General features: G+C 40.6%; 1 protein-coding gene across 1 annotated transcript in view; it reads left to right on the top strand.

Annotated features, from left to right (window-relative positions):
• The window catches only part of ctnna2 (catenin (cadherin-associated protein), alpha 2), a 1,317,235-nt gene that overhangs the window by 99,310 nt on the left and 1,190,146 nt on the right, over positions 1-27,779 (top strand). The window contains exon 2 of the mRNA XM_063047106.1: positions 27,095-27,202. Coding sequence (XP_062903176.1) covers positions 27,101-27,202 — 102 coding nt within the window. The 5' untranslated portion in view covers positions 27,095-27,100. The remainder of the gene's footprint in view (positions 1-27,094; positions 27,203-27,779) is intronic.

Below are 27,779 nucleotides of genomic sequence, written 5' to 3' on the forward strand. Positions count from 1 at the left end.
CACATGCACATTGAAACATGCAGTGAGCTACATCATTTGCAATATAACAACCGACACAGCTGGTGATGTGCTGAAGGCAGCCTGCAAGTGTCACGACACATTCTGGCGCCAACCTAGCATGCCCAGCATCTCAGCAGAACAGCATGGAATGCAAAACAGAATATACCAAGTGAAAAAGCAACAACAGCAAAACAAGCCCTGTTCTTCCCTCTCATGCACCCACACACATACATAGTCGTCTAACCTCAAGACAGGCTGTCTCCAGCCTCCAGCTTCCAGCAGGCTTATGGAATTGCAGATATTGGGCCTTCCACTTCCCCAACAGACTTGCAGAGATATCCAGAATTGGAGCTTTGACTACTGGGTCTCAACTTCTGGACTTCCAATTGACCTTTGGGCTTTAATCTAGGGTTCTGATTGACTTTCTGGTCTTGATTGTTATTAACCCAGGACTCACCGATTATGGCAGTTAAGGATTGGAAATCTCTGCTCATTGGACACTGAATGCTAGGCCTGAAATCCAGACTCACAATTTGCATACCCAGGGGGTTACTGGCCCTCGTTCTCGCTGGTCTGCTGATATCAGACCATATTCAGATCTCTGAACAGAGTGGAGGTTTCAACTCTGGCCGGACCTCTAACTCCCCCACAGCAGTCTCCCTAAACCATAACCTGATCCCTAACTCCCTTCTCTGTCCCCAAAACCATCTGTACAAATCTTTAACAAAAAACTTGAAAAGAACAACTAATCTCGATGGAGACAGCCGTTTGGCACAATGTTGGCACCTCACTTCATCATAAAGACCAGGAAAGGTCATTTTAAGTTGTAGAGAAGATGGAGGGAGATTCTGGCATGATGTTGATACTTGTTTATTATTATCACATGTTATTAGTTGGTGAAAATTTAGACTTGCAAAGCCATTCATAGAGATCTTCTATGCTTAAGTAATTTGAGTGCATATCTGGATATTTACATTTTGTGGTTGTAAATCCCCAGCTGGTGAAGACACTCTTTTGCAATACCAGAGACAGGGATTTGATTCAGACCTTGAGTGCTTCCGCTCTGGAGTTTGTATATTCCTCTCACTTACAGGCTGATCAGTTAATTGGTCACTGTAAATTACCCTTAGTGTATGGGTGAGTGGTAGAATCTGAGGATGGGGGGCATTGGTTGATGTTAATTTTGAGAGAATGGCTAATATGAAATTGATGTAGGATCAGTGTAAAGGGTGATAGATGAATGATGTGGACTCAATGGGCTGAAGAACCATTTCTATTCTGAATCTCTCTCCGACTCTATGATATTCCTCAGAGCCTGAGTCCCCTCTTTAGGAATAGTGGAGAGCGGTGCAGTTAGGTCCATAATAGGGAGAGGAGAGAGACAACCCTATTAAATGCCCTCAAAATAGAAAGCACTGACAACATGTGGGATATCAATAAATAATTTATGGGGCTTGTAGCTCTATGCTGTAAGAGCTGTCACTGGGGGAGTATCTTGGCAATTTTGCATTCATCTTCCAGATCTCTTACTGTACACTCAGTGGCCACTTTATTAGTTATATCCTGTAAATGCAAATAGTTAATCAGCTAACCATGTGGCAGCAGCTCAATGCGTAAATGTTTGCACACATGGTCAAGAGTCAGTTATTGTTCAGACCGAACATCAGAATGGGGAAGAAATATGATCTAAGTGACTTTGACTGTGTGGAATGATTGCTGGTGTCAGACAGAGTGGTTTGAGTATCTAAGAAACTGCTGATCTGGGATTTTCATGCACAATAGTCTTTAGAGTTTACAGAGAATGGTGCAAAAAAAAAATCCAAAAAAAAATTCAGTGAGTGACAGTCCTGTGAACAAAAACAGCTTGTTAATGAGAGAAGTCAGAGTGGAATGGTCAGACTGGTTCAAGCTGAGTGAAAGGCATCAGTAATTCAAATAACCACTCGTTACAATAGTGGTGTGTAGAAGAACATCTTTGAATGCAAAACCTTCAAAGTTCAAAGTAAAATTTATCTTCAGAGTACATACGTGTCATATAACCATATAACAATTACAGCACAGAAACAGGCTATCTCGGCCCTTCTAGTCCATGCCGAACGCTTACTCTCACCTAGACCCACCAACCTGCACTCAGCCCATAACCCTCCATTCCTTTCCTGTCCATATAGCTATCCAATTTTGCTTTAAATGACAATGTTGAACCTGCCTCTACCACTTCTGCTGGAAGCTCATTCCACACAGCTACCACTCTCTGAGTAAAGAAGTTCCCCCTCATGTTACCCCTAAACTTTTGCCCCCTAACTCTCAACTCATGTCACCACATACAACCTCAAGATTCTTTTTACTGTGGGCATACTTAACAAATCCACAGAACATTAACTGTAAACAGGATCAATGAACAACTGAAAATATAAATGCATAGCAATAAATAACAAGCATGCAATAGCAAGATAAAGTCCCTAAAGTGAGACCATTGATGTGAGAACACCAGAAATATAATGAGTATAGTTATTGCCTTTTGTTCAAGAACTTGATGGTTGAGGGGCAGTAACTGTTCTTGAACCTGGTGGTGGGAGTCCTGAGGCACTTGTACCTGGGCAGTAGCGAGAAAAGAGCGTGGCATGGGTGGTCACCATCTTTGAAAATGGATGCTGCTTTTCTGCAGCAACATTTCATGTAGATGTACTCAAATGTTTGGGAGGTTTTACCCGTGATGTAGTGGGTGGAACCCACTACCTTTTGGTTGGATTTTCTACTCAAAGGCATTGGCGTTCCCATGCAGGCCATAATGTAGCCAGTCAATATGCTTTCCACCACACATCTATAGAAGTTTGCCAAGGTTTTTGATGCCATGCCAAATCACTGTAGACTCCTGAGGAAATAGAGGTGCTGCAGTGCTTTCTTTGCAATTATATTTATATGATGGGTCCAGGGCAGGTCCTCTGAGATAGTGACACCCAGGAATTTAAAGTCACTGATCCTCTCCACCTCTGAGCCTTGGATAAGTACCAGCTCATTGACCTTTCCTGAAGTCTACAATGAGTTCTTTGGTCTTATTGACATTGAGTGAGAAGTTGTTGTTATTACACCACTGAACCAAATTTTCAATCTCTGTCCTGTACGTTGATTCATCACCACTTTTGATACGGCCCATAACAGTGGTGTCATTAGCAAACTTGTCTATGGTGTTGGAGCTGTCTTAAGCGTGTAGAGCAGGAGGCTAAGCACACATTTCTCTGGTGCTCCTGTATTGGTGGAGATTGTGGAAGATCCAAACTGACTGGTGTCTGCAAGTGAGGAAAACCAGGATCCAATTCCACAAGGGGGTACTGAGGTCCAGATCTTGGAATTAACTGATTAGTTTTGAAGATTTGAAGTAGACCTGCTACTGAAGATAATGAACATACACTCAGTGGCCACTTTCATTAGGTAAGGGAGGTACCTAATAAAGTGGACACTGAGTGTGTTTTGTTTCCATCTCATCTTTATCTTTGCAATACTCTCTTGTTGCAGGTTGTCTTAGTTAAAAAATCAGATCTATGTATTACATTTCATGTGCGCTATCATAAGGGCCCTGCATAAATCTATGAAGGTATTTTTAATCTTGTATATCATTTACACATTAACTTCCAGCTATTCATGTAGGAGGGCACCATTTGACCACCAATTCCTTTCAGACTCTCAACATTTTAAAAATTAGATAATGAACAGTTGATATCTTGGAACCAATCCCAGCTACACTAGTTAGCTCCAGCTCCCCAATCCAAAATTGAAGCATTTCTTTAGATTTGTTTTTGGTCTGCTAACTGATTCTCAATATATGTCAGTATTACCTCCAATCTGATTTGCTATAACATTGTTCAAAAACCATTGTCACATTATCAGAGATGCTTCCTCAACATCCAGATGTATCACATCTCCTATTTCCTTAATTATTCTATAAATTACAAACTTTAAATCTTCAGCTAGTTAATCAAAACAGAAATCTCTCTTTCATAAATACACATTGACTGCCTAATTCTATCGTTGTCTTTGATGTGCTCTTTCTTTCTTTCTTTGTATAAATTCCAGCATACCACTTACTACTGATACCAGGCTATTTGCTCTGTAGTTCTGTAGTTCATTATTTTCCTCTTTCCCACACCCCTAATAACCCCACCCCAGAGCAGAGTATCAAGTGAAGTCCTGGTTTGACATATCCATATATGGTCACGGCCTGTTGTATCAATGGGTTAGTGAAACCTTTGTCCTTGATCTCATTACAACCACAATAATTGTTAATTGTGGCATTGGTTTTCATGTTTCTCAGGAGCTTTAACCAGATGGTATGTGATGGGTTATGATGTTCTTGTGGTATAGCTTACAGAAGCTTTTCCTAAAACATTGGGTACCATATTCGGGCTCCTGTACCATTGATAGTACAGGAGGAAGTATGGGAAGTATGATAGTATGGGAAGATAGTAATAACAATAAAGAGGGTGTTAGTCAACTTACCATCTTTGCATTAAAGTATGATTTTAAGTATCAATATACATTGTAGATGTTCTTGTGTCAGAATGACAAATGTTGAACAATATTTTTTTGGTCAAAGTCTCAAAGAGCATCTTAATAAGGATAAAAAATAATAGAAACGTGAGAAATTTGACAAAAAAAGTCATTGGACAATAGGTATAAGGTAAAGTGATGGGATGAGCAATTGATTAATCTCCTGCATTTAATGCCTGTGGTGATAGTGGAGCACATCTTAAAATTCGCCAGGTTTGAGAAAGATACCAGTGGATTTAAAAGTTGAAAATGTATGCCTTTATATTAGAAGTAAGGGAGACATTGCAAAGAAATTTTAGTCCAGTTAGACAGACACATCATTTAAAAATGTAGGAAAATATTATTAGGGGACTAGCATCAGGGCATTTTAAATGTTTAATCCAATTTTGCACATTCAGCAAGGGTTTATGGAACAAACACTAACAAAATTATTAATTATTTGGTCATTGAATGAGGGGGTATAGTTTCAGAATAAAGGGCTGTCCTTCTAACACTGAGGTGAATGGAATTTCTTCTCTCAGGGTCATGAATTCTTCCTGAGAGGCCTGAAGAAGCTGAATTAGTGAATATTTTGAAGAATGAAATTAAACATTTTTTCATCACCTGGAGAGGTGTGGATTAAAGGAAAGAGGAAAGAAGATGGAAGTGCAGCCAGGATCTGATGAAATGGTGGAGGAGACATTAGAGGCCACGAGGCATATTCCTGTTGCTGTTTCTCACTTTATTGCTTTACATTAACTAACATTTTATTGGTCAGGGTACTTTCATGCTTTTTGAATAAAAATGTATAATTTGCTTAATGCCAAAGCAGAACCAGAAAAAAATGCTCAAATTTCTGCTTTCATTTTGTATTCGCCAGATTAAAAGTGACCCTTTATTAGAAAATGTATTGAAAAGGGAAACATTTCTCAATAGATATTTCAGAAAGATGTTTTTTGCATGTAAAGGGAGTTTGACTTGTCAGCTAACATTGTTAAAGATACAGTGCGATGGTACATTTAATTCGTGTCATGGCATCCTTATGCAGATGATCCTTTCTTATTCACAGTTATCATGTGAAGATTTTGGGACAAACTATTTTTTGGGAGTGGGGGCTAAATTGTACACAATTAACGTGTCTATGTACAAAATACTGAAAAATGTGTTTCTTCAGCATGTACGTACCAGACCCGCAGGAAACGTATTGAGAGACTCTAGAGTGACACTTCATGAACATTTTTTTTCTTGCGGCATGGTGGGAAAGCTTTACAGACTTAATTAATTTTTCAATAGCATGAGATGTATCTTGATAGCACCATGAATGAGTATGCTTAACATATGGATCATAAAACTCTTAAGTAGTTGAGAGGCAAAGGTGCACAAAGACATGTATCATTTTTGAGCTAGAAATTGTTTATAAATAAATATGACATTCTGAAATATTTTTATGGTGTATTTGCATGGCTGAGAGACTGGTGTAGGGGGCAGGGCTTCAGATTCTTGGATAATTGGGATCTCTTCTGGGGGAAGTATGACCTGTTCAAAAAGGACAGGTTACACCTGAACCCGAAGGGGACCAATATCCTGGCGGGAAAGTTTAATAGAGCTGTTAGGGAGGGTTTAAACTAATTTGGCAGGGGGATGGGAACCGGAATGACAGAGCGGAGGAAGGGGAAAACAGAAATAAATCTAAGATAGTGAGCAGTAAAGATGTCAGGAAAGACAGGCAGGTGATGGGACAAATTTGTAGCCATTGGGATGAGTTGCAGTGCAATAAAGTTGCAGTGAAATCAAAGCGAGAAGTATCAAATACTGGTCTTAAGGTGTTGTACTTAAATGCACGCGGCATAAGGAATAAAGTGGATGATCTTGTCGTACAGCTACAGATTGGCAGGTATGATATTGTTGCCATCACTGAGACCTGGCTAAAGGATGCATGTCTCTGGGAGCTGAACGTCCAAGGATACACGGTGTATCGGAAGGATAGGAAGGTAGGCAGAGGGGGAGGCATGGCTTTATTGGTAAGAAATGATATTAAATCATTAGAAAGAGGTGATCTAGGATCGGAAGGTGCAGAATCTTTATGGGTTGAGCTAAGAAATAGCAGGGATAAAAGGACCCTGATGGCAGTTATTTATAGGCCTCCAAACAGCTGCAGAGATGTGGACTACAAATTACAACTGGAAATAGAAAAGGCTTGTCAAAAGGGCAGTGTTATGATAATTGTGGGGGATTTTAACATGCGAGTGGATTGGGAAAATCAGGTCAGCACTGGATCTCAAGAGAGAGAATTTGTAGAATGTCTGCGAGATGGCTTTTTAGAACAGCTTGTTGTTGAGCCCACTAGGGGATCAGCTGTACTGGATTGGGTATTGTGTAATGAACCAGAGGTGATTAGAGAGATTGAGGTGAAGGAACCCTTAGGAGGCAGTGATCATAACATGATTGAGTTCACTGTGAAATTTGAAAAAGAGAAGCCAAAATCTGATGTGTCGGTATTTCAGTGGAGTAAAGGAAATTACAGTGGCATGAGAGAGGAACTGGCCAAAGTTGACTGGAAAGGGACACTGGTGGGAAAGACGGCAGAGCAGCAGTGGCTGGAGTTTATGTGAGAAATGAGGAAGGTGCAAGACAGGTATATTCCAAAAAAGAAGAAATTTTCGAGTGGAAAAAGGATGCAACCGTGGTTGACAAGATAAGTCAAAGCCAAAGTTAAAGCAAAGGAGAGGGCATACAAGGAAGCAAAAAATTAGTGGGAAGACAGAGGATTGGGAAGTTTTTAAAACCTTATAAAAGGAAACCAAGAAGGTCATTAAAAGGGAAAAGATTAACTATGAAAGGAAGCTAGCAAATAATATCAAAGAGGATACTTAACGCTTTTTCAAGTATATAAAGAGTAAAAGACAGGTGAGAGTAGATATAGGACCGATAGAAAATGATGCTGGAGAAATTGTAATGGGAGATAAGGAGATGGCAGAGGAACTGAACGAGTATTTTGCATCAGTCTTCACTGAGGAAGACATCAGCAGTATACCGGACACTCAAGGGTGGCAGGGAAGAGAAGTGTGCGCAGTCACAATTACGACAGAGAAAGTACTCAGGAAGCTGAATAGTCTCAAGGTAGATAAATCTCCTGGAGCAGATGGAATGCACCCTCGTGTTCTGAAGGAAGTAGCTGTGGAGATTGCGGAGGCATTAGCGATGATCTTTCAAAAGTCGATAGATTCTGGCATGGTTCCGGAGGACTGGAAGATTGCAAATGTCACTCCGCTATTTAAGAAGGGGGCAAGGAAGCAAAACGGAAATTATAGACCTGTTAGCTTGATATTGGTGGTTGGAAAGTTGTTGGAGTCGATTGTCAAGGATGAGGTTACAGAGTACCTGGAGGCATATGACAAGATAGGCAGAACTCAGCATGGATTCCTCAAAGGAAAATCCTGCCTGACAAACCTATTACAATTTTTTGAGGGAATTACCGGTAGGCTAGACAAGGGAGATGCTGTGGATGTTGTATATTTGGATTTTCAGAAGGCCTTTGACAAGGTGCCACGCATGAGTCTACTTAACAAGATAAGAACCCATGGAATTACGGGAAAGTTACATACGTGGATAGAGCGTTGGCTGATTGGCCAGAAACAGAGAGTGGGAATAAAGGGATCCTATTCTGGTTGGCTGCCGGTTACCAGTGGTGTTCCACAGGGTCTGTGTTGGGGCCGCTTCTTTTTACATTGTACATCAACGATTTGGGTTATGGAATAGATGGCTTTGTGGCTAAGTTTTCTGACGATATGAAGATAGATGGAGGGGCCGGTAGTACTGAAGAAACAGAGAGTCTGCAGAGAGACTTGGATAGATTGGAAGAATGGGCAGGGAAGTGGCAAATGAAGTACAATGTTGGAAAGTGTATGGTTATGCACTTTGGCAGAAAAAATAAACGGGCAGACTATTATTTAAATGGGGAAAGAATTCAGAGTTCTGAGATGCAACAGGACTTGGGAGTCCTCATACAGGATACCCTTAAAGTTAACCTCCAGGTTGAGTCAGCAGTGAAGAAGGCGAATGCAATGTTGGCATTCATTTCTAGAGGAATAGAGTATAGGAGCAGGGATGTGATGTTGAGGCTCTATAAGGCGCTGGTGAGACCTCACTTGGAGTAGTGTGGGCAGTTTTGGTCTCCTTATTTAAGAAAGGATGTGCTGACGTTGGAGAGGGTACAGAGAAGATTCACTAGAATGATTCCGGGAATGAGAGGGTTAACATATGAGGAACGTTTGTCCGCTCTTGGACTGTATTCCTTGGAGTTTAGAAGAATGAGGGGAGACCTCATAGAAACATTTCGAATGTTGAAAGGCATGGACAGAGTGGATGTGGCAAAGTTGTTTCCCATGATGGGGGAGTCTAGTATGAGAGGGCATGACTTAAGATTGAAGGGCGCCCATTCAGAACAGAAATGCGAAGAAATTTTTTTAGTCAGGGGGTGGTGAATCTATGGAATTTGTTGCCACGGGCAGCAGTGGAGGCCAAGTCGTTGGGTGTATTTAAGGCAGAGATTGATAGGTACAGTATCTGAGTAGCCAGGGCATCAAAGGTTAAGGTGAGAAGGCGGGGGAGTGGGACTAGATGGGAGAATGGATCAGCTGATGATAAAATGGCGGAGCAGACTCGATGGGCCGAATGGCCGACTTTTGCTCCTTTGTCTTATGGTCCTATTTGCTGATTCGCCCAACAGAAGTCATGAGAATCTGGTATTGCAACCATGTATTTATTTGCCTTTGAAGGGTCTTGATTTGAAACAGTGGCCATCTGTTTCCTTACATAGATTCTTCCTCCAGCTTTATGTATGTTACCCTTTAATTGCCTTATTCTGCATCATTACAAACAAATTATTTACTCATTTATGATGTATATTTCTCCTGGATCTTCATGACATTTTATATTTTTTTAATAGTGCAGGTAAAGTTTGGTTTTCTGGCATTTTAGAACTTGATTACTCTGGTATCTGGCATTTCAGAGGGAGTGAGGATAAAAGAGGGATTGGGTGGTGGAACAGCTGGGCCAATAGAATGTGTGTGGTGAAGGAGGGATCACAATAAATGAATGGCTGGGCTGCCTCTTAATTAACAAGATTCAATTAAGTACCTTTGTGTGCCATAGAACAGAGCTTTTAATATCAGTAAAACTAACTAAAGATGACTAAGTTTGTCCTGGAGCTGAAAATTCCAATGCTTTGTAAAGTTAATTATACTTAAAACCCTCATTATTGTTTTGCTTTCTGACACATGAATACCTTAAGTACACTGACCTGAATACAGAATAATTACATCTTGTAGGTTTAAAGGGGCATATAATGTAGTTTAGTATATAAATAATACTATATGTTTCATGGTGTAATGTTTTTGCTCTTTGTATCTTGGCAGGAATTTAATGATCAAATAATTAGTATGAAATACATTATATTGTTCTTGCTGTAGGCAATCCAGATGTCATGTTATAGTACACTGTAGTGTGAAAGTTAAAGAATCTCTTTACATGAGGTGAAAATTAACTTCTCCTTCATTTTTGTCATTTGTGACTCAGTAGTAGCATTCTAACCTTGTGAATTTACTTAATCTAACTGTTCAGTATCGAGAGTAGTGCTTCCCCTTTAGAGATGTGATCTTCTGAATCTATCTGACCTCCTCTGGTAGATCTCAAAGCTCTTGGGATATCATTTAAAGAAGAGCAGAGGAGTTCATCACAAATATTTATTTCTCAGTGGGCCAAAGGACCTGTTTCAGATGTGTGTCACTTCATGAGTTTATATTTCTGGAATGATATGCAATAACATCAATGTCATCATTATCACACATAAAATTTTGATTTACTTTGCACAACAGCTGGCTTAAAACAGTTTTTAGTGTTTGTTTCTCCATTCCTTTTGTCAAATGAGCAGCTTCATACACCAGTATTAAATTTAAATTTCCACTTTTGACAATCAATATGTATTCCTGCCCTCCATCTTCCTTACTGTACATTACAACTTTAGCTATGGAGCAATCACCAGGCTATTGAAATTTTGTCTGACGTACTATAATTTGTGTCTATATATATCTCTCATAAATACAAACAGTAGTCGTAATATTGGCATTTGGGGAAAACAAAATTCTTAATTGCTAAATTAATTATTGGAATTGGAATTATTAGAATTATCTGAAAAATATGCTTGATGATGTGACATCTCTCTAGCAACCAACTTTAAAAGCTGTTCATCATATTATTGGTGTGACACCAAACCAAGCTATCGGACGATTGATGCTAATTGGAGAGATAAGAGAGACAATGGAGGAACATTCAAAATGCTAATAAGAGAGGAGAGAGGGATTAACGGAAAAGAAATACAATTCAGAATATTGACAGACCGGTTGCTTTGAACCTGAACTGTTTGAAGTTTGATGGACAGGCGATACCCCAGCAGGGGGATAAAAAGAACAGGTTCACTAAGGCACAGGACACACCACGAGATCACGAGATAACGAGACCCTGGAAGAGCAGTGTGCCCCCACAAGTTGGTGGAGTTTGGAGGTCCGGTTTCTGGGAACCGACCATAGACTCACAGGGTGTAAAGGTACGATCGGTGGGAACCTGGTGTGTGTGTCCGCCCTTGCCTGGGTGTCGGGTTCACCGTGGAAGAATGGTCGTATCCAGAACGGAGGAGTCACAGTCGGTGACCACAGTGGGATAGAAGACATAAAAGGGTCCGCCTGAAACCAACTGTGAAGAACATCAAAGGTCTGCCTGAATCAAATTGCATTCCCCCCCGCCCCATCTCTCCTCAACGGCACAACAGCGATTACTGCGAACTGTACTAAGCTGAACTGAACTCTGCGTCACTTAAGACTGATCATTTTACCCCTAGACTGTGATAGAGCTTGGTTTGATTCCTATTACCCTAGTTCTGTGTACATGTGTGTATTATCATTGCTAACCTGTTGCATTCATATTCTTACGATTAGAGTACTGTGCTACTTATTTCTTTAATAAAACTTTATTAGTTCCTAGTAATCCAGACTTCAACGAGTGGTCCATTTCTGCTGGTTTGGCGACCTAGTTACGGGGTTCGTAACATTGGCATGTTATTAATTACCATGCCTGTGAATTTTGCGATGTTAGTACACATACTCAAAGATTCATGTAAATATTATTGAACTAATTGAAATGCAGTTTCATTATTCTAGAACAATTACAATGTTCTTGCTGCTTCTACAACATACTGCAGTAGGTTCTCAGGAAAGACTGTGTTGGAACAGATGTGTAATGCTTTTCATTTGCAGAAGTTTACAGCACCATCAAATCACTGCTTACCCCTTAGAACTGAAGTAGATGATTTTCATCCTTCAGTGTGGAACCTAGCTGATTTTCCTGAAACAGTAATAAATAACAAACTTTGAGTTGTTGGGAAAGTTCATTATTGGTAGCCTGGATTGACCCTGAGGCCAGAAAGCTATGAGTTTTTGTGACCTTCATTTGCATGAGCAGTTGAGTCTGTTCCACCATTGAACAAGGTCATAACTAGTCCTCCACCTAATCTCCAATTTCCTGCACTATCCCCGTGTTTGTTTCACCTAATATTCAGAAATTCGTTGATCTCTTTTTTTTGAAATAACAATGACAGACTCTCCACAGCCCTAGGAAATAGCAAATTTCAAAAATTCATCACCCCAAGGGAAGAAATTTGTTCTCACCTCAGTCCTAAATGCCTTATCCATTATGTTGTGATTGTGAACTTTAATTTTAAGTACCTTAGCCAAGGGAAATATCCCCTATGTATCTATCCTGAACAGTACACACAAAATACTGGAGGAACTCACCAGATCAGGCAGCATCTATTGAGATAAATAAATAGTTGGATTTTGGGCTGAGACTTTAAAGTTAGATTTGGGGAGTGTTACCAGTGTTGGCTTGGAACGTGGACATAGATGCTGGACGGCAGGTTTAGCTGGAGCTCCTGCAGGTACTCACAGCTGCACCTTTGGTTTGGAGAAAGTTTGAGGAACCAAAAGAGATGGAGGAGGGTGAGGGTAGGGGTGGAGGGAACAGGTTAGGTCTTTTAGTGGAGACCCTTAAGGCCTTTCTGATTTGGGGTGGAAGTGTGTAGGGTCTGGATGGTCATAGTGAAAATAAGACAGTCAGGGCTGAGAACTGGAAGTTGAAATAATGGAGACCAAGTGAAATGCCACAGATTTAGATGGGAAGGGACTGAATCAAAGGCAAAATGTTGTCGAGGGATGCAGGCACGAGTTCAGTGTGCCTAGGTTGAGATCTGTGGACCTTGGGTGGGAGGTAAAAATCGGCAGTTACAGTCCCGGGAAAATATGAGGTTGGAAGCTGCTGATGAAAGTTCGCCAGAGGTGCAGAAATCAGTAATAGTGCAGGAAACAATGGCCTGACGCTTCTCAATGGGTTGAGAATTCACTTCACATTCTTCTAAACTCCAGACAATAGCTGCTAGGTCTCCTTGTATGGCAACATGGTGATTCTTTCTTGCATTCTCTCTGAGGTAGGTATATCATTTTTCAGATTAGGAGTCCAAAGCTAAACAATCTTTCAGCTCCAGTGTCACCAAAGTCCTCTGTAACTACATTAAGGCATCTTTACTTCTATACATAAATTGTCTTGTAGCAAAAGCCAAAATAGCTTTTGCCTTCCCAATTGTTTACTGTACCAGCACTTTAACTTTCAGTAATTTGTGGATGAGGATATCTATGCCGCTTTTCATATATTAAAGATGTTTAATCCCCTCTTTGCTTCTGTGTTAAGCAATTTTCAATCCATAACTAATAAATTGCTTCCCATTCCTTGTGCTCTTATCAACCTCTGTATGGCAAATTATTGAAGGGCTTCTGGAAATCTAGGTGTACCACAAGCACTATTTCACCAATATTAACCCTACCAGCACATTCTTTAACAAAAACTGGCCAGGCACATGTTTCGGGCTGTATTTGATTTCACAGAACATCACAGATTTCAGTGAGGGCAAACAATGCTGTTTGAGTTTTTGCTGATTAAGTAGAATGGATGATCAAGCCTAATTGTTCTCTAATCAGGGGTCCCAACCTTTTTTGCACTGCGGACCGGTTTAATATTGACAATATTCTTGCGGACCGGCCAACCGGCGGGGGTGGTGGTTAGGGTTGCCAACAGACAAGAGTAGCAGTCTAGTACATTGTGTTTACCCCGAAAAAGACTACCATGACCATGAAGCCTTGCGCGGGCACCTATGTGCGCATGCGTGTACGTGCCGATTTTTTTTCTTCCTACAAATCGTTTTTGACGATTCTGTTTGGGGGGTGGGGTTGTTAATCATGACTGGAATATAGGTGATAAGTGGCTAATACACTCAATTTCGTTTCTAAAAGGGTTTATCTAATAAATTTAAAATTACAAAAATACACAGCACATATTTTCCTCGCATGAATATAGTGATAAGTCAATTATCAGGGGAGGACAGGGGAGCTTGAAGTAAGTTTTGAACGAATTTCCAGCAGAAGTGGTAGAGGAAGGTTCGATATTATCATTTAAAGAAAAATTGGATGGATATATGGACAGGAAAGGAATGGAGGGTTATGGGCTGAGTGCAGGTCGGTGGGACTAGGTGAGAGTAGCGTTCGGCATGGACTAGAAAGGCCGAGATCGCCTGTTTCTGTGCTGTAATTGTTATATGGTTATATAAGTCACTTACAAGTGAATAGTATCATAACATTTAAGTAACATTTGGATATTAAACACACAGTGCATGTTTTCCCAATATGAACATATAAAATAATTGCAACACACCAATATCGCTGAATCAGTGGGAGCCCTGGGCTTGTTTCCCTGCAACAAGATGGCCCTATCGAGGGGTGATAGGAGACAGCAATACTCGAAGGAGGTTCCTTATGTCCAGTCTATTCTGCAACTTAGTTTTCGTTGCAGAGGTATGTTGGAAATGGAAGCAACGTTTTCAGTGCTTTCATGACTATCTCAGGATATTCAGCCTTGACTTTGATCCAGAATGCCGGCAGAGATGCTATGTCAAACATACTTTTCAGCTCACCGTCAACTGCAAGCTCGAGGAGTTGATCTTTCTGTGCTGACATGCATGACGCGTGCGTAATGACCTCGTGTGCGTTCAAGCTCAACCGTGGGCTTGACAGGGAATGAGGAAAGGTGCAGCTGACTCATATTGCCAAATCATATCGTTTCCTCGCGGCCCGGTAGCACATGCTTTGCAGCCTGGTACCGGTCCACGGCCCGGTGGTTGGGGACCACTGCTCTAAGTGAATAAGACTTCTTATTTTTCAGCTTAGTGAGATTGATAATCTCACAGCTGATGAATTTTGCATGTTGCAGTTCTGTTGATGTGTTTACTCAGGATTTTGTATTAGAAATAAAAATCTGCCTAAATTTCAAATCCAGACTTTCATATTGTTAATGTATGCAAAGTTGCTGTGTTCTGGATTCTACCAATATTTAACTGCATAACACTTCTTATTGGAATTGTGCAGAATATTTTTAAGTCTCTCTCTGTCTTAAGCCCATCATTCCTACTGAAGCATAGGCCACCAGATCTCCAGGGTTCTCTGTCCTGGGGAAGTCTTTCAAGATTTTCCAAGGTGAAGCCCATCTTGTCCTTCCTCTCCTACAGATGAGGTGTCTGGAGCTACAGTCAGCGTTCTATTCTGTTGGTCCTGTGCCCAACCCTTCTCCTTTCTCAGCCAGCTTGGGACTATCCATGGAAGAGTTAAATGTACCCAGGCTCTCTTTAATTAGCTCATACTTTTCTAAGTGCCTCATTATTTTTCCATGTTTCTAATACTGTACAGTATTTTCACTTCATCATATTATGGGAAATTGTTACAATGTTGTTGCATGTTGTTGTGCATATCCCTGCACCTCTTTTTGAACTAAGTCACAATTGTTACATTCAACTACAAGACCTCCCACGTATGTGGGAAGGTTTTGAAAATTATGCCATGACCTTCAGTTCTCTGCAGATTCCTTCCCTTTAGCAATTCAGGATACATCCTGTTCAGACAAGGTGGCATTGAATTTAAGCATTGCCAAACTTCAAAATGTCAATCTTCATTTCACCCATTATATCCTCCAAAATTTTGGCAGTATTCTCCTTGGGGAAATACCAAAGCATTAATTTTGTATTTCTGCCAAACCCTCTGACTGTATGTATAATCAAACTGAATCGACCTTTTTATCTTTTTACAAGAACATTTCTTGGTTCCTCTTATGCTACTTCCTATTCCTATTTGCTCCCTTTGCCCATCTTATTTTCCTTTTCATAATTCTTTTCTATTTGGTATATTCAGCCTGGTACTTGTTATATGTAAAACATATGAACAAAATTAGGCCATTCAGCACGTTGAATCTACTCCCAACATTCCATCGTAGCTGATCCCTCCCAATCCCATTCTTGTGGCTTCTCCCCATAACCTTTTATGTCATTACTTATCAAGAACCTATCAAACTTTGCTTTAAATATACCCAATGTCTCCGCAGCTGTCTGTGGCAATAAATTCCACAGATTCATCACCCTATGGCTAAAGAAGTTCCTCTTTATCTCTGTTCTAAAGGGACGTCCCTCAGTTCTGAGGCTGTTCCCTCTGGTCCTAGGCTCACCCACTGTAGAGAACATCCTCTCCACATCTACTCTCTTTCAGTTTTTCAATAATTGATAGGCTTCAATGAGATATTCCCTCATTTTTCTGAACTTCAATGAGTACAAAGCCAGAGCCATCAAACATTCCTCATATATTAATCCTTTCATTCATGGAATCATTCTCATGTACTTCCTCTGGACCCGCTCCAATGTCAGCACATCTTTTCTTAGATAAGCAACCCAAAACTACTCTCAATACTGCAATGCCTTATAAAGCCTCAATATTACATCATTGTTTTCGTATTCTAATCCTCTCGAAATGAATGGTAACATTGCATCTTCCTTCCTTACCATCAACTTGCAAGTTAACCTTTTGGGAATCCTTTACGAGGAGTCCCAAGTCCCTTTGCACCTCTGATTTCTGATTTTCTCTCTATTTAGAAAATAGTCTACACCTTTATTCCCTCTACCAAAGTGAAAAACATTACTATAACCATTACTTGAATCCTAGGGGGACCAATATCCTGGCAGGGAGATTAGCGAGGGCTACTGAGGTGACTTTAAACTAGAATGGTTGGGGGGGGGTGGGAATCAAATTAAAGACGCTAGGCGAGAGGAGGTTAGTTCACAACAGGGGGGTGGGAACCAGTGCAGAGAGACAGAGGGGTGTAAAGTGAGGGTAGAAGCAAAAAGTAGTAAGGAGAAAAGTAAAAGTGGCAGGCAGGCAAATCCAGGGCAAGCATCAAAAAGGGCCACTTTTCAACATAATTGTGTAAGGGCTAAGAGAGTTGTAAAAGAGCGGCTGAAGGCTTTGTGTGTCAATGCAAGGAGCATTTGTAACAAGGTGGATGAATTGAAAGTGCAGATTGTTATTAATGATTATGATATAGTTGGGATCACAGAGACATGGCTCCAGGTGACCAAGGATGGGAGCTCGACGGTCAGGGATATTCAATATTCAGGAGGGATAGATATGAAAGAAAAGGAGGTGGGGTGGCGTTGCTGGTTAAAGATGAGATTAACGCAATAGAAAGGAAGGACATAAACTGGGAAGATGTGGAATCGATATGGGTAGAGCTGCGTAACACTAAGGGGCAGAAAACGCTGGTGGGAGTTGTGTACAGGCCACCTAACAGTAGTAGTGAGGTCGGAGATGGTATTAAACAGGAAATTAGAAATGTGTGCAATAAAGGAACAGCAGTTATAATGGATGACTTCAATCTACATGTAGATTGGGTGAACCAAATTGGTAAAGGTGCTGAGGAAGAGGATTTCTTGGAATGTATGCGGGATGGTTTTTTGAACCAACATGTCGAGGAACCAACTAGAGAGCAGGCTATTCTGGACTGGGTTTTGAGCAATGAGGAGGGGTTAATTAGCAATCTTGTCGTGAGAGGCCCCTTGGGTAAGAGTGACCATAATATGGTGGAATTCTTCATTAAGATGGAGAGTGACATAGTTAATTCAGAAACAAAGGTTCTGAACTTAAAGAGGGGTAACTTTGAAGGTATGAGACGTGAATTAGCTAAGATAAACTGGCAAATGACACTTAAAGGATTGACAGTGGATATGCAATGGCAAGCATTTAAGGATTGCATGGATGAACTACAACAATTGTTCATCCCAGTTTGGCAAAAGAATAAATCAAGGAAGGTAGTGCACCCGTGGCTGACAAGAGAAATTAGGGATAGTATCAATTCCAAAGAAGAAGCATACAAATTAGCCAGAAAAAGTGGCTCACCTGAGGACTGGGAGAAATTCAGAGTTCAGCAGAGGAGGGCAAAGGGCTTAATTAGGAAGGGGAAAAAAGATTATGAGAGAAAACTGGCAGGGAACATAAAAATGGACTGTAAAAGCTTTTATAGATATGTAAAAAGGAAAAGACTGGTAAAGACAAATGTAGGTCCCCTACAGATAGAAACAGGTGAATTGATTATGGGGAGCAAGGACATGGCAGACCAATTGAATAATTACTTTGGTTCTGTCTTCACTAAGGAGGACATAAATAATCTTCCAGAAATAGTAGGGGACAGAGGGTCCAGTGAGATGGAGGAACTGAGCGAAATACATGTTAGTAGGGAAGTGGTGTTGGGTAAATTGAAGGGATTAAAGGCAGATAAATCCCCAGGGCCAGATGGTCTGCATCCCAGAGTGCTTAAGGAAGTAGCCCAAGAAATAGTGGATGCATTAGTGATAATTTTTCAAAACTCGTTAGATTCTGGACTAGTTCCTGAGGATTGGAGGGTAGCTAATGTAACCCCACTTTTTAAAAAAGGAGGGAGAGAGAAACCGGGGAATTATAGACCGGTTAGCCTAACGTTGGTGGTGGGGAAACTGCTGGAGTCAGTTATCAAAGATCTGATAACAGCACATTTGGAAAGCGGTGAAATGAACGGACAAAGTCAGCATGGATTTGTGAAAGGAAAATCATGTCTGACGAATCTCATAGAATTTTTTGAGGATGTAACTAGTAGAGTGGATAGGGGAGAACCAGTGGATGTGGTATATTTGGATTTTCAAAAGGCTTTTGACAAGGTCCCACACAGGAGATTAGTGTGCAAACTTAAAGCACACGGTATTGGGGTTAAGGTATTGATGTGGATAGAGAATTGGTTAGCAGACAGGAAGCAAAGAGTGGGAATAAACGGGACCTTTTCAGAATGGCAGGCAGTGACTAGTGGGTACTGCAAGGCTCAGTGCTGGGACCCCAGTTGTTTACAATATATATTAATGACTTGGATGAGGGAACTAAATGCAGCATCTCCAAGTTTGCGGATGACACGAAGCTGTGTGGCAGTGTTAGCTGTGAGGAGGATGCTAAGAGGATGCAGGGTGACTTGGATAGGTTGGGTGAGTGGGCAAATTCATGGCAGATGCAATTCAATGTGGATAAATGTGAAGTTATCCACTTTGGTGGCAAAAAGAGGAAATCAGATTATTATCTGAATGGTGGCCGATTAGGAAAAGGGAAGGTGCAACGAGACCTGGGTGTCATTATACACCAGTCATTGAAAGTGGGCATGCAGGTACAGCAGGCAGTGAAAAAGGCAAATGGTATGCTGGCATTTATAGCGAGGGGATTCGAGTACAGGAGCAGGGAGGTACTACTGCAGTTGTACAAGGCCTTGGTGAGACCACACCTGGAGTATTGTGTGCAGTTTTGGTCCCCTAATCTGAGGAAAGACATCCTTGCCATAGAGGGAGTACAAAGAAGGTTCACCAGATTGATTCCTGGGATGGCAGGACTTTCATATGAAGAAAGACTGGATGAACTGGGCTTGTACTCGTTGGAATTTAGAAGATTGAAGAACGTATAAAATCCTAAAGCGATTGGACAGGCTAGATGCAGGAAGATGGTTCGCAATGTTGGGGAAGTCCAGAACGAGGGGTCACAGTTTGAGGATAAAGGGGAAGCCTTTTAGGACCGAGATTAGGAAAAATTTCTTCACACAGAGAGTGGTGAATCTGTGCAATTCTCTGCCACAGGAAACAGTTGAGGTCAGTTCATTGGCTATACTTAAGAGGGAGTTAGATATGGCCCTTGTGGCTACGGGGATCAGGGGGTATGGAGGGAAGGCTGGTGCAGGGGTCTGAGTTGGATGATCAGCCATGATCATAATAAATGGCGGTGCAGGCTCAAAGGGCCGAATGGCCTACTCCTGCACCTATTTTCTATGTTTCTAACGCGATGTAAAATCTCCCACTTCTTTGTCCATTCTCCCAATCTGTTTTTCTGCCGTCACCCTGCTTTCTCAACACTACCTGACCTCCACCTACCTTTGTATCGTCTGCAAATTTAGCTATATAGCCTGAGTTCTTTCAGCCAAATCATTGACATTATGATGTGTGCTACACGTCCCTTTGTTGTTTGGATATAGTGTCTATTTTGTCATGCATAGAGGTGCAGCTGGCTTTAACTATTGCCCACCCAATACCTCTCCACTGTCTTTTACTCTTTTGTCATTCCTCTCACTCAGTTTGAACCCCTGCATTGCTATTGAACAGTTGAGCAAACTCGCTGGACCAAATGGCTTAATTACGCTCCCACATCCTACAATAGACATTAGGGATTTAAATATACAGGTAGATTGGGGAAATCAGTTGGTGCGGGATCCCAAGAGAACAAATTTGTAGAATGTCAACTGGTTGACTACTTAGAGCACCTATTGATTAGGCCCACTAGGGGAAAGGAAATTGTGGGGGTATTGTATAATGAACCGATTTGATTAGGGAGCTTAAGATAGAACAATCTTTAGGAGGCATTGATCATAATATGATAGAATTCACCACTTCAACTTGAGAGGGGGATGTTAAAGTCAGATGTAACAGTATTCCAGTGAAGTAAAAAGAATTACGGAGGCATGAGAAAGGAGCTGGCCAAAGTTAATTGGAAGGGGGCACTAGCAGGGATTATGGCAGAACAGTAGTATCTAGAATACTGGGGCAGTTCAGAACGCGTAGTATAGATACATCCCAATGATGAAGAAATTTTCTTCAGTGTTGGGAACATGTTAGAGTCCATTATTAAGGATGAGTTTTTGGGTTACTTGGAGGTGCATGATAAAGTAGGCCAAAGTCAGCATGGTTTTCTCAAGTGGAAATCTTGCCTGACAAATCTGTCTGAATTATTTGAGTAAGTAATACTTAGAATAGACAAAGGAGAGTCGGTGCATGCTGTTTACATGGATTTTTAGAAGGCCTTTGACAAGGTGCCACACATGAGACTACTTAATAAGATAAGAGCCCATGGTATTACAAGAAAAATAGCAGCATGGATAGAAGATTGGCTATATGGCAGGAGGCAAAGAGTCAGAATAAAGATTATCTATTCTGTTTGACTGCTGGTGAAAAGTAGTATTCCGCAGGGATCGGTATTGGGATTACTTCTTTTCACACTATATGTCAACAATTTGTATGATGGGATTGGTTGCTTTGTGGCCAATTTTAGATAATACAAAGATGAGTCGACAGGTAGGTAATGTTGAGGAGGCATGGAGTCTGCAGAAGGACTTGGGCAGATTGAGAGAATGGACAAAGAAGTGGCATTGGAATATAATGAATGGAAGTGTACGGTCATGCACTTTGGTAGAAGGAATGAAGGTGTAGACTATTTCAAAATGGGGAGAACATTCAAAAAGCAGAGATGCAAAGGGACTTGGGAGTCCTTGTTCTGGATTCTCTAAAGGTTAACTTGCAGGTTTAGTTGGTGGTAAAGAAGGCAGCAATATTAGCATTCATTTTGAGAGGACTAGAATTAAAGAGCAAGGATGTAATGCTAGGGCTTTATAAGAGTCAGACTGCACTTGGAGTATTGTGAGCAATTTTGGGCCCCTTGCTTAAGATGTGATGTGCCAACATTGGAGAGAGTCCAGGGGAGGTTCATGAGAATGATTCTGGGAATGAAAGTATTAATATAAGAGGAGCATTTGTTGGCTCTGGCTGTGTACTCGCTGGAGTTTAGAAGAATGGGGGTATTTCAATAAAACCTGTTGAATATTTGAAAGGTCTGGACAGAGTGGATGTGGAAAGGATATTTCTTATAGTGTGTGATTCTAGGACTAGAGGGCACAGCCTCAGAGTAGAAGGATATCCCTTTTCAACAGAGATGAGGAGGAATTTCTTTAGCTAGAGGGAGGTGAATCTGTGGAATTCATTACCACAGGTGGCAGTAGAGGCCAAGTCATTGGATATATTTAAACCAGAGTTTGATAGTTTTTTCATAGTAAGGGCATTAAGTTATAGAGAAAAGTCAGGAGAATGGGATTGAGGCATAGCCATGATGGAATGGTGGAGCAGACTTGGCGGGCTGAGTGGCTTAATTTTGCTCCTATGTTGTATATTTTATGGTCTTATTTTCATACTGAACAGATTTTCTTATAATTCCACTTACTTTCAGCAAAGGGGAATGCTTGAATCCAAGGTGTATGGGATACATTGAAAATTCCTTGACTCAGTCCTGATCAAGTCCTTTAGGGACTCATGGAGAGCTGAGCAAAATTATTTTCCCGCCAGAGAGTAGTAATCACCTGGAGCTCATTACTGAAGGGAGCTTTGTTCCATTTATAAGTCCATGAATGTGTATTTGACTAAGTATGACTTCAGGACTTTTGACGTAAAGCTGAAAAGAGTTATTAGGCTGGTTTCCACCCTTTTAGACAGTGGCAGACATGACGGGAAAAATAACATGCTTTGAATAATTCTATTCCATTCACAATCTTCAACTCTTTTTTTACTGAACTCAAGTTATCATTAAGGCAAAACATGGAGCAACAAGAAACAACAGATGTGAAGCAGTTTCTATGCAAGTCATTGTTTGGAACAGTGACTGTCCATTGATATCACCTTTTGTATCCAAAAGAATACCAAAGCTGAAGATGACTCTGAGACCCAGACAAACATAACTATCTGATCCCTGTTGCATTTCATGCTCTTTATCAGTCAAGGAATATCCTAACAAAGTGCAATAATCTTCTTAAGAATATTATCTACAATTAAGAAAGTGGCTGGTGAATTAAATATATTTATATACAAGCTGTGATGATGGGGTTACTCCCAGCTTCAAGGACATCTCCAAAAGATGATGCCTTAGAAAGGCAACATCTATCATTAAAGACCACCAACACCCAGGGCATGCCCTTTTCTCATTACTACCATCAATGAGGAGGTACAGGAACCTGCAGATGCATACTTAATGTTTTAGGAACAGCTTCATCCCCTCCGCCATTAAATTTTTGAACAGCCCATGAAAACATGAATACATTTGCACTGTTATTGTTTTTTTTTTGTACTCACTATTTTTATGTATTATTGTACTTTATAATATATTTAATGTATTGCTATGTACTGCTACCACAAAACAAGAAATTGCACATTATATGTCAATGATAGTGTATATATATACTTGCAATAGAGCTTGTGGATTCAGGATAGGACTGTATGGTCATCAAAGATCTCACCGTTAAATGGAGTTGACGTCATTACCTGATTTCGATGAACGACCGAAGAAGAAGATATATATGATTCTGATTCTGAAGCATCCTATCGGGATACGTGGCTTGGTATGGTAACTGTCTGTGATCACAAGAAACTGCAGAGAGCAGTTTAGCACATCACAGAAATCAGCCTCCCCTACATGGATTCTGTCTATATTTTTTGCTGCCTCAGTAAAGAGCCAGCCTAATCAAAGACCTCCCACACCCTGAACATTCAGGTCAAGATGGTGTCGGCGAACAACGATTCCTCGGGTGACATTTATAGTCAAACATTTTAGTTTTTTACGTCCTCTATTTATTCTTTAGATCTTAATTTTGTTTTTGAAACTGTTGGAGCCTGTGACTTAGTCTGTAGTTCAATCGAATGAGAGAGCGCTCTGCTGTCCCTCAGAAATCTTCAGGAGAGAAACGTGAGCATGAACTACCACGAGAAGAAGCTCAAAGACAAAATGAAGGGGCACGATGGACTACATTTCTTGCCGATTAAACTATCAAGGAAGATTGAAGCATTGAGGTAAATGCAGAGGAGAGCGAGCAGTGTCGCTGGTTCAAGTTGCTGCCTCGGAGAGGTGTTTGAGTTGCTGCCTTTGGAGGGCCCACTAATTCGAGTTGCTTGTGTTGGAGGGACTGCTGAGTCCCGATGCTCTTGGAGAGGTTACTAAAATTCTCTCTGAACTGTATTTCATATTGGCCTCTTTCAGTTCTATATATTTTTTCATGTTCTTGCCCATTCTTTCTTGTTGCCTATTGGTGGGCTGAGAGTTTGGGGTTTGATTTTTTTACTTTTTCTCCATGTGGATGATCTGTTAGTTCTTGTGGAAGAGAGGGGTTGGGGAGGTTTGGGGTTTGAGTGTTTTTGTTTCTCTTTCTTTTCATAGGAGGGGATTGATGTCTTTCTTTCAACTTCCTCTGTGGTTTTCGGTATTTTATGGCTATCTGCAGAAAGCAAATCGCAAAGTTGTATTCTGCATACATACTTTGATAATCAAGTGAACCTTTGAACAGTCTCTCTTTTCCATTCTTCCATCAGGCAGGAGATAAAAAAGACTGAGAGCATATATCTCCAGACCCAAGCAGAATTTCTACCCTGCAGTTTTAGGACAATTAAATGGTTCAGTTGGATGATAAGGTGGACTTTTGACCTTTTGTCACATGGCAGCGTAGTAGTAATAATGCTTTGCAGCATCAGCAATCAAGATTTAATTCCTGCCACTCTGTAAGGAGTTTGTATGTGCTCACTGTAACTGTGTGGGTTTCCTCCAGGTGCTTTAGTTTCCTCCCACATTTCAAAAACGTATAGGTTAGGGTTAGTAAGTTGTGGGCATGCTGCTTTGGCACGGGAAGCATGGCGATACTTGTGGGCTGCCTCCGACCCATATTCAGACTGGGTTGTTCATTCACACAAATTACACTTTTCTCTGCATGTTTCGATGTACATGTGACAAAAAAGCTAATATTTAATCTTATTTTCTACCATCTACTGTACCTAGTAATGATCTTGCACCTTATTGTCTATCTGCTCTGTGAATTCCCTTTATTACACTTTGTTTTGTATTTTGTTATTGTTTTTACCTTGTATTACCTCAATGTACTGTGTAATGATTTGATCTGTATGCAAGGCAAGCTTTTCACTGGACCTTAGTACATGTGATAATAATACACCAATTCTAATTCATTTTTGGCATTGTATAAATAGTGAAGGGAACAAAATATTAGCTATACAAAATGAATCAAGGTCTGGAATCGATCTAGTACAAGGTTTCATAATAGAGTGCAAAACATAGTGGATTAAGGTAAAAATTAATCCACTGGGGTGGAAATGAGCATGAAAAAAATGAGACTGAAAATGTATTGCTTAAGATTTCCATAGTCCTCTTGATTACAAAGTATTTTTTTGACTGAAACATTGAAAATTATACTCAATTATTCTGTAAGTTAGTCAGAAATAAAGCAACCATAGGTAGATTTGACAAATTGCTATCAAATGTGGAATAATTACTTGAATTATTTGAATGACACTGGAGAGAAAATTCAGAAATCTGAGCAGCAAAGGGACTTGGGAGACCTTGTACAGGATTCCCTAAAGGTTACTTTGCAGGTTATGTTGATGGTGAGGAAGGCAAATGCGAAGTTAGCATTCATCTCAAGAGAACTAGAATATAAATAAAAGGATGTAATTTTGAGGCTTTATAAAGCGCTGGTGAGGCCTCATTTGAGCAGATTTGGGCTCCTTATCTGAGGTTCACAAAAATGATTCCAGGATTGAAATGCTTGTCATATGAAAGAAAGGTGACTTCATAGAAGCCTATTAAATGTTGAAAGGCCTTGACAGAATGGATGTGGAGAGAATGCTTCTTATGGTTGGGGAGTTTAACACCAAGGACACAGCCTCGGAAAAGAGGGCATCCTTTTAGAAAAGAGGTGAGGAGGAATTTTTTTAGCCAGAGAGTGGTGACTCTGTGGAACTTGTTGCCACATGCAGCTGTGGAGAGTCAGCAGATGAGGGGATATGGGGAGAAGGCAGGATATTGGGGCCGAGAGGGAAATGGAATGGCCATGATGAAATGGAGGAGCAGAAGCGATGGGCCAAATGGCCTGATTCTGCTCCTATATCATATGATCATAGATTGATATAAGTGGTGACATGGGACAAAAAACAAAGGCAATATTTTTTATTTCAGGGAATTGAAACATTTTAGCTTTGCTTAAAATTGTATATTCCTACGGAGAGATGGCGCTAAGTTAGGAGACACAGTAAGTTGTTTCAGTGGGAGCAGGAAAGTTTCACAGAAACAGAAATAAAGTAAATAAACTTTTGTCTCCCAAAGTACATTCAGTGGTCATTGAGGAAAGGTTAATACCTAGATGCCTCGTGCTTTTGTGAAGGAACTGTAAAGCTAAATTAAAAGAACTTTTTTTTAAGTTTCAGTATTCCATTGACCGGGTTTGTTTAACCTTCCACTGAATTTGAAGGACTTTGCAAATACATTTGTTGGTGGTATATCTTGAATGCTTCATACGTACTGTAGGTAGGCCAGCACTCACAACTACAACAAAAAATTCCAATAATTCTTCTGTTCAGGATGTCTTCTAGCTGCAGTCTCTGATGCGGTTGTGGCCCAGAAGCTGATGTTTTTTAACTTTCGTAGGAATGGATTTGGGGCCAGAGAGAGGGGTTAGGGGTCAGTTTGGGGTTCAGAGACAAGGATGTTGAGGAGTGGGTGGTCAGGCTGGACCTCCATTACAAACTCTCTGTGTGTGTAGGACAACGATAGGGATGCCCCCTTGTCACCAACTGATAGTCTGCTTACAGCAGTTGTGTTAATGGCAAATTTGTAGATAAATGTCAACTTATAGCCAGGAAGCTCACCACACTTGTTTCTTCCTCAGGGGGTTAAGGATGTTTGGCAAGTTCCCTTGACACTCACTGATTTTTTTTTTGTTGTACTGTACCATGGTGTAGTATGGTAGCTGTTTTTCTCATGGCTGCAAGAAATGGTAGAAAGTTGTGTGCACACCTCAGCACATCATGAAAACCAGCCTCCTTTCCATGCTCTCTGTTCACAATTCTCACTGCCTCAGTAAAGCAGCCAGGATAGTCAAAGACCTCACTCACTCCAGACGTTCTTCTCCCTTCCCTTTGGGCAAAAGATACAGCAGGTACCACCAGGCTTAAGGACAGCATTTATCCTGGACAATAGATACACTTCTGACCTCACAATCTACCTTGTTGTGATCTTGCATTTATGTCCACCAACACTACACTTTCTCTGTAACTGTAACACTTTATTCTGAACTCTTATTGCTTTCCCTTGTATTACCTGAAAGTGTAACTTAACAATATTTGTTTTTAATTATTAAATATAATATTACAGATTTGTTTGGTAAATAACTTCTAAAGCTAAGCTTTCCTGCTTTTGTCTATAAAACGTCAATTTTCTTTTTTCAGTAAACCATGACAACTGCAACCTCACCTATTCTGCTAAAATGGGATCCTAAAAGTCTGGAAATAAGGACTGTGACGGTTGAACAGTTACTAGAGCCACTGGTCACTCAGGTAAGTAATTCAGAATTGATTTCAGTAACAGCTTTCCTGATGCAACATTCAAATGACTACCACTTATAAAAGAAAAAAAACTTGCACATTTATCTGTTTTTTTATGTTTCACTGATAAACAAAGTTAACAGTCTGGCCCAATGGTACAGTATTCTATGGTAATTGGAAAGATGGAGATTAAGAAGATATTTAAAGTTAAATTCTGTTGTAAAAATGTGGTCTCTTAGTAAAACTTCAAAGATGTGAGTCCCATGGACACTAGTGAAATAATCTTTAATTCTTTCTCAGTCTATTTTGGTAATTTTTTCCTGAGATAGAGCTCAGAACAGAATTCTGTTTTGGGTTCTGGAGTTGAGGATGTGAATAACCTGACTTGTACATGTAGCTGATGTTGTCTTCTGAGTCCGGGACCCACTACAATTTGCCTGTTGCCACAATAGGTCTATGACAGATACAATCTCATTGGCTCTTCAAATAGCCTTAGACCACCTGCATAATGCAAACACCTGTCAGGACGCTGTTCGTTGACTATAGCTTAGCGTTTAACACCATCATTCCCACCCTCCTGATCGATGAT

Source organism: Mobula hypostoma, chromosome 4, assembly GCF_963921235.1.
Source record: "Mobula hypostoma chromosome 4, sMobHyp1.1, whole genome shotgun sequence".
NCBI lineage: Eukaryota > Metazoa > Chordata > Chondrichthyes > Myliobatiformes > Myliobatidae > Mobula > Mobula hypostoma.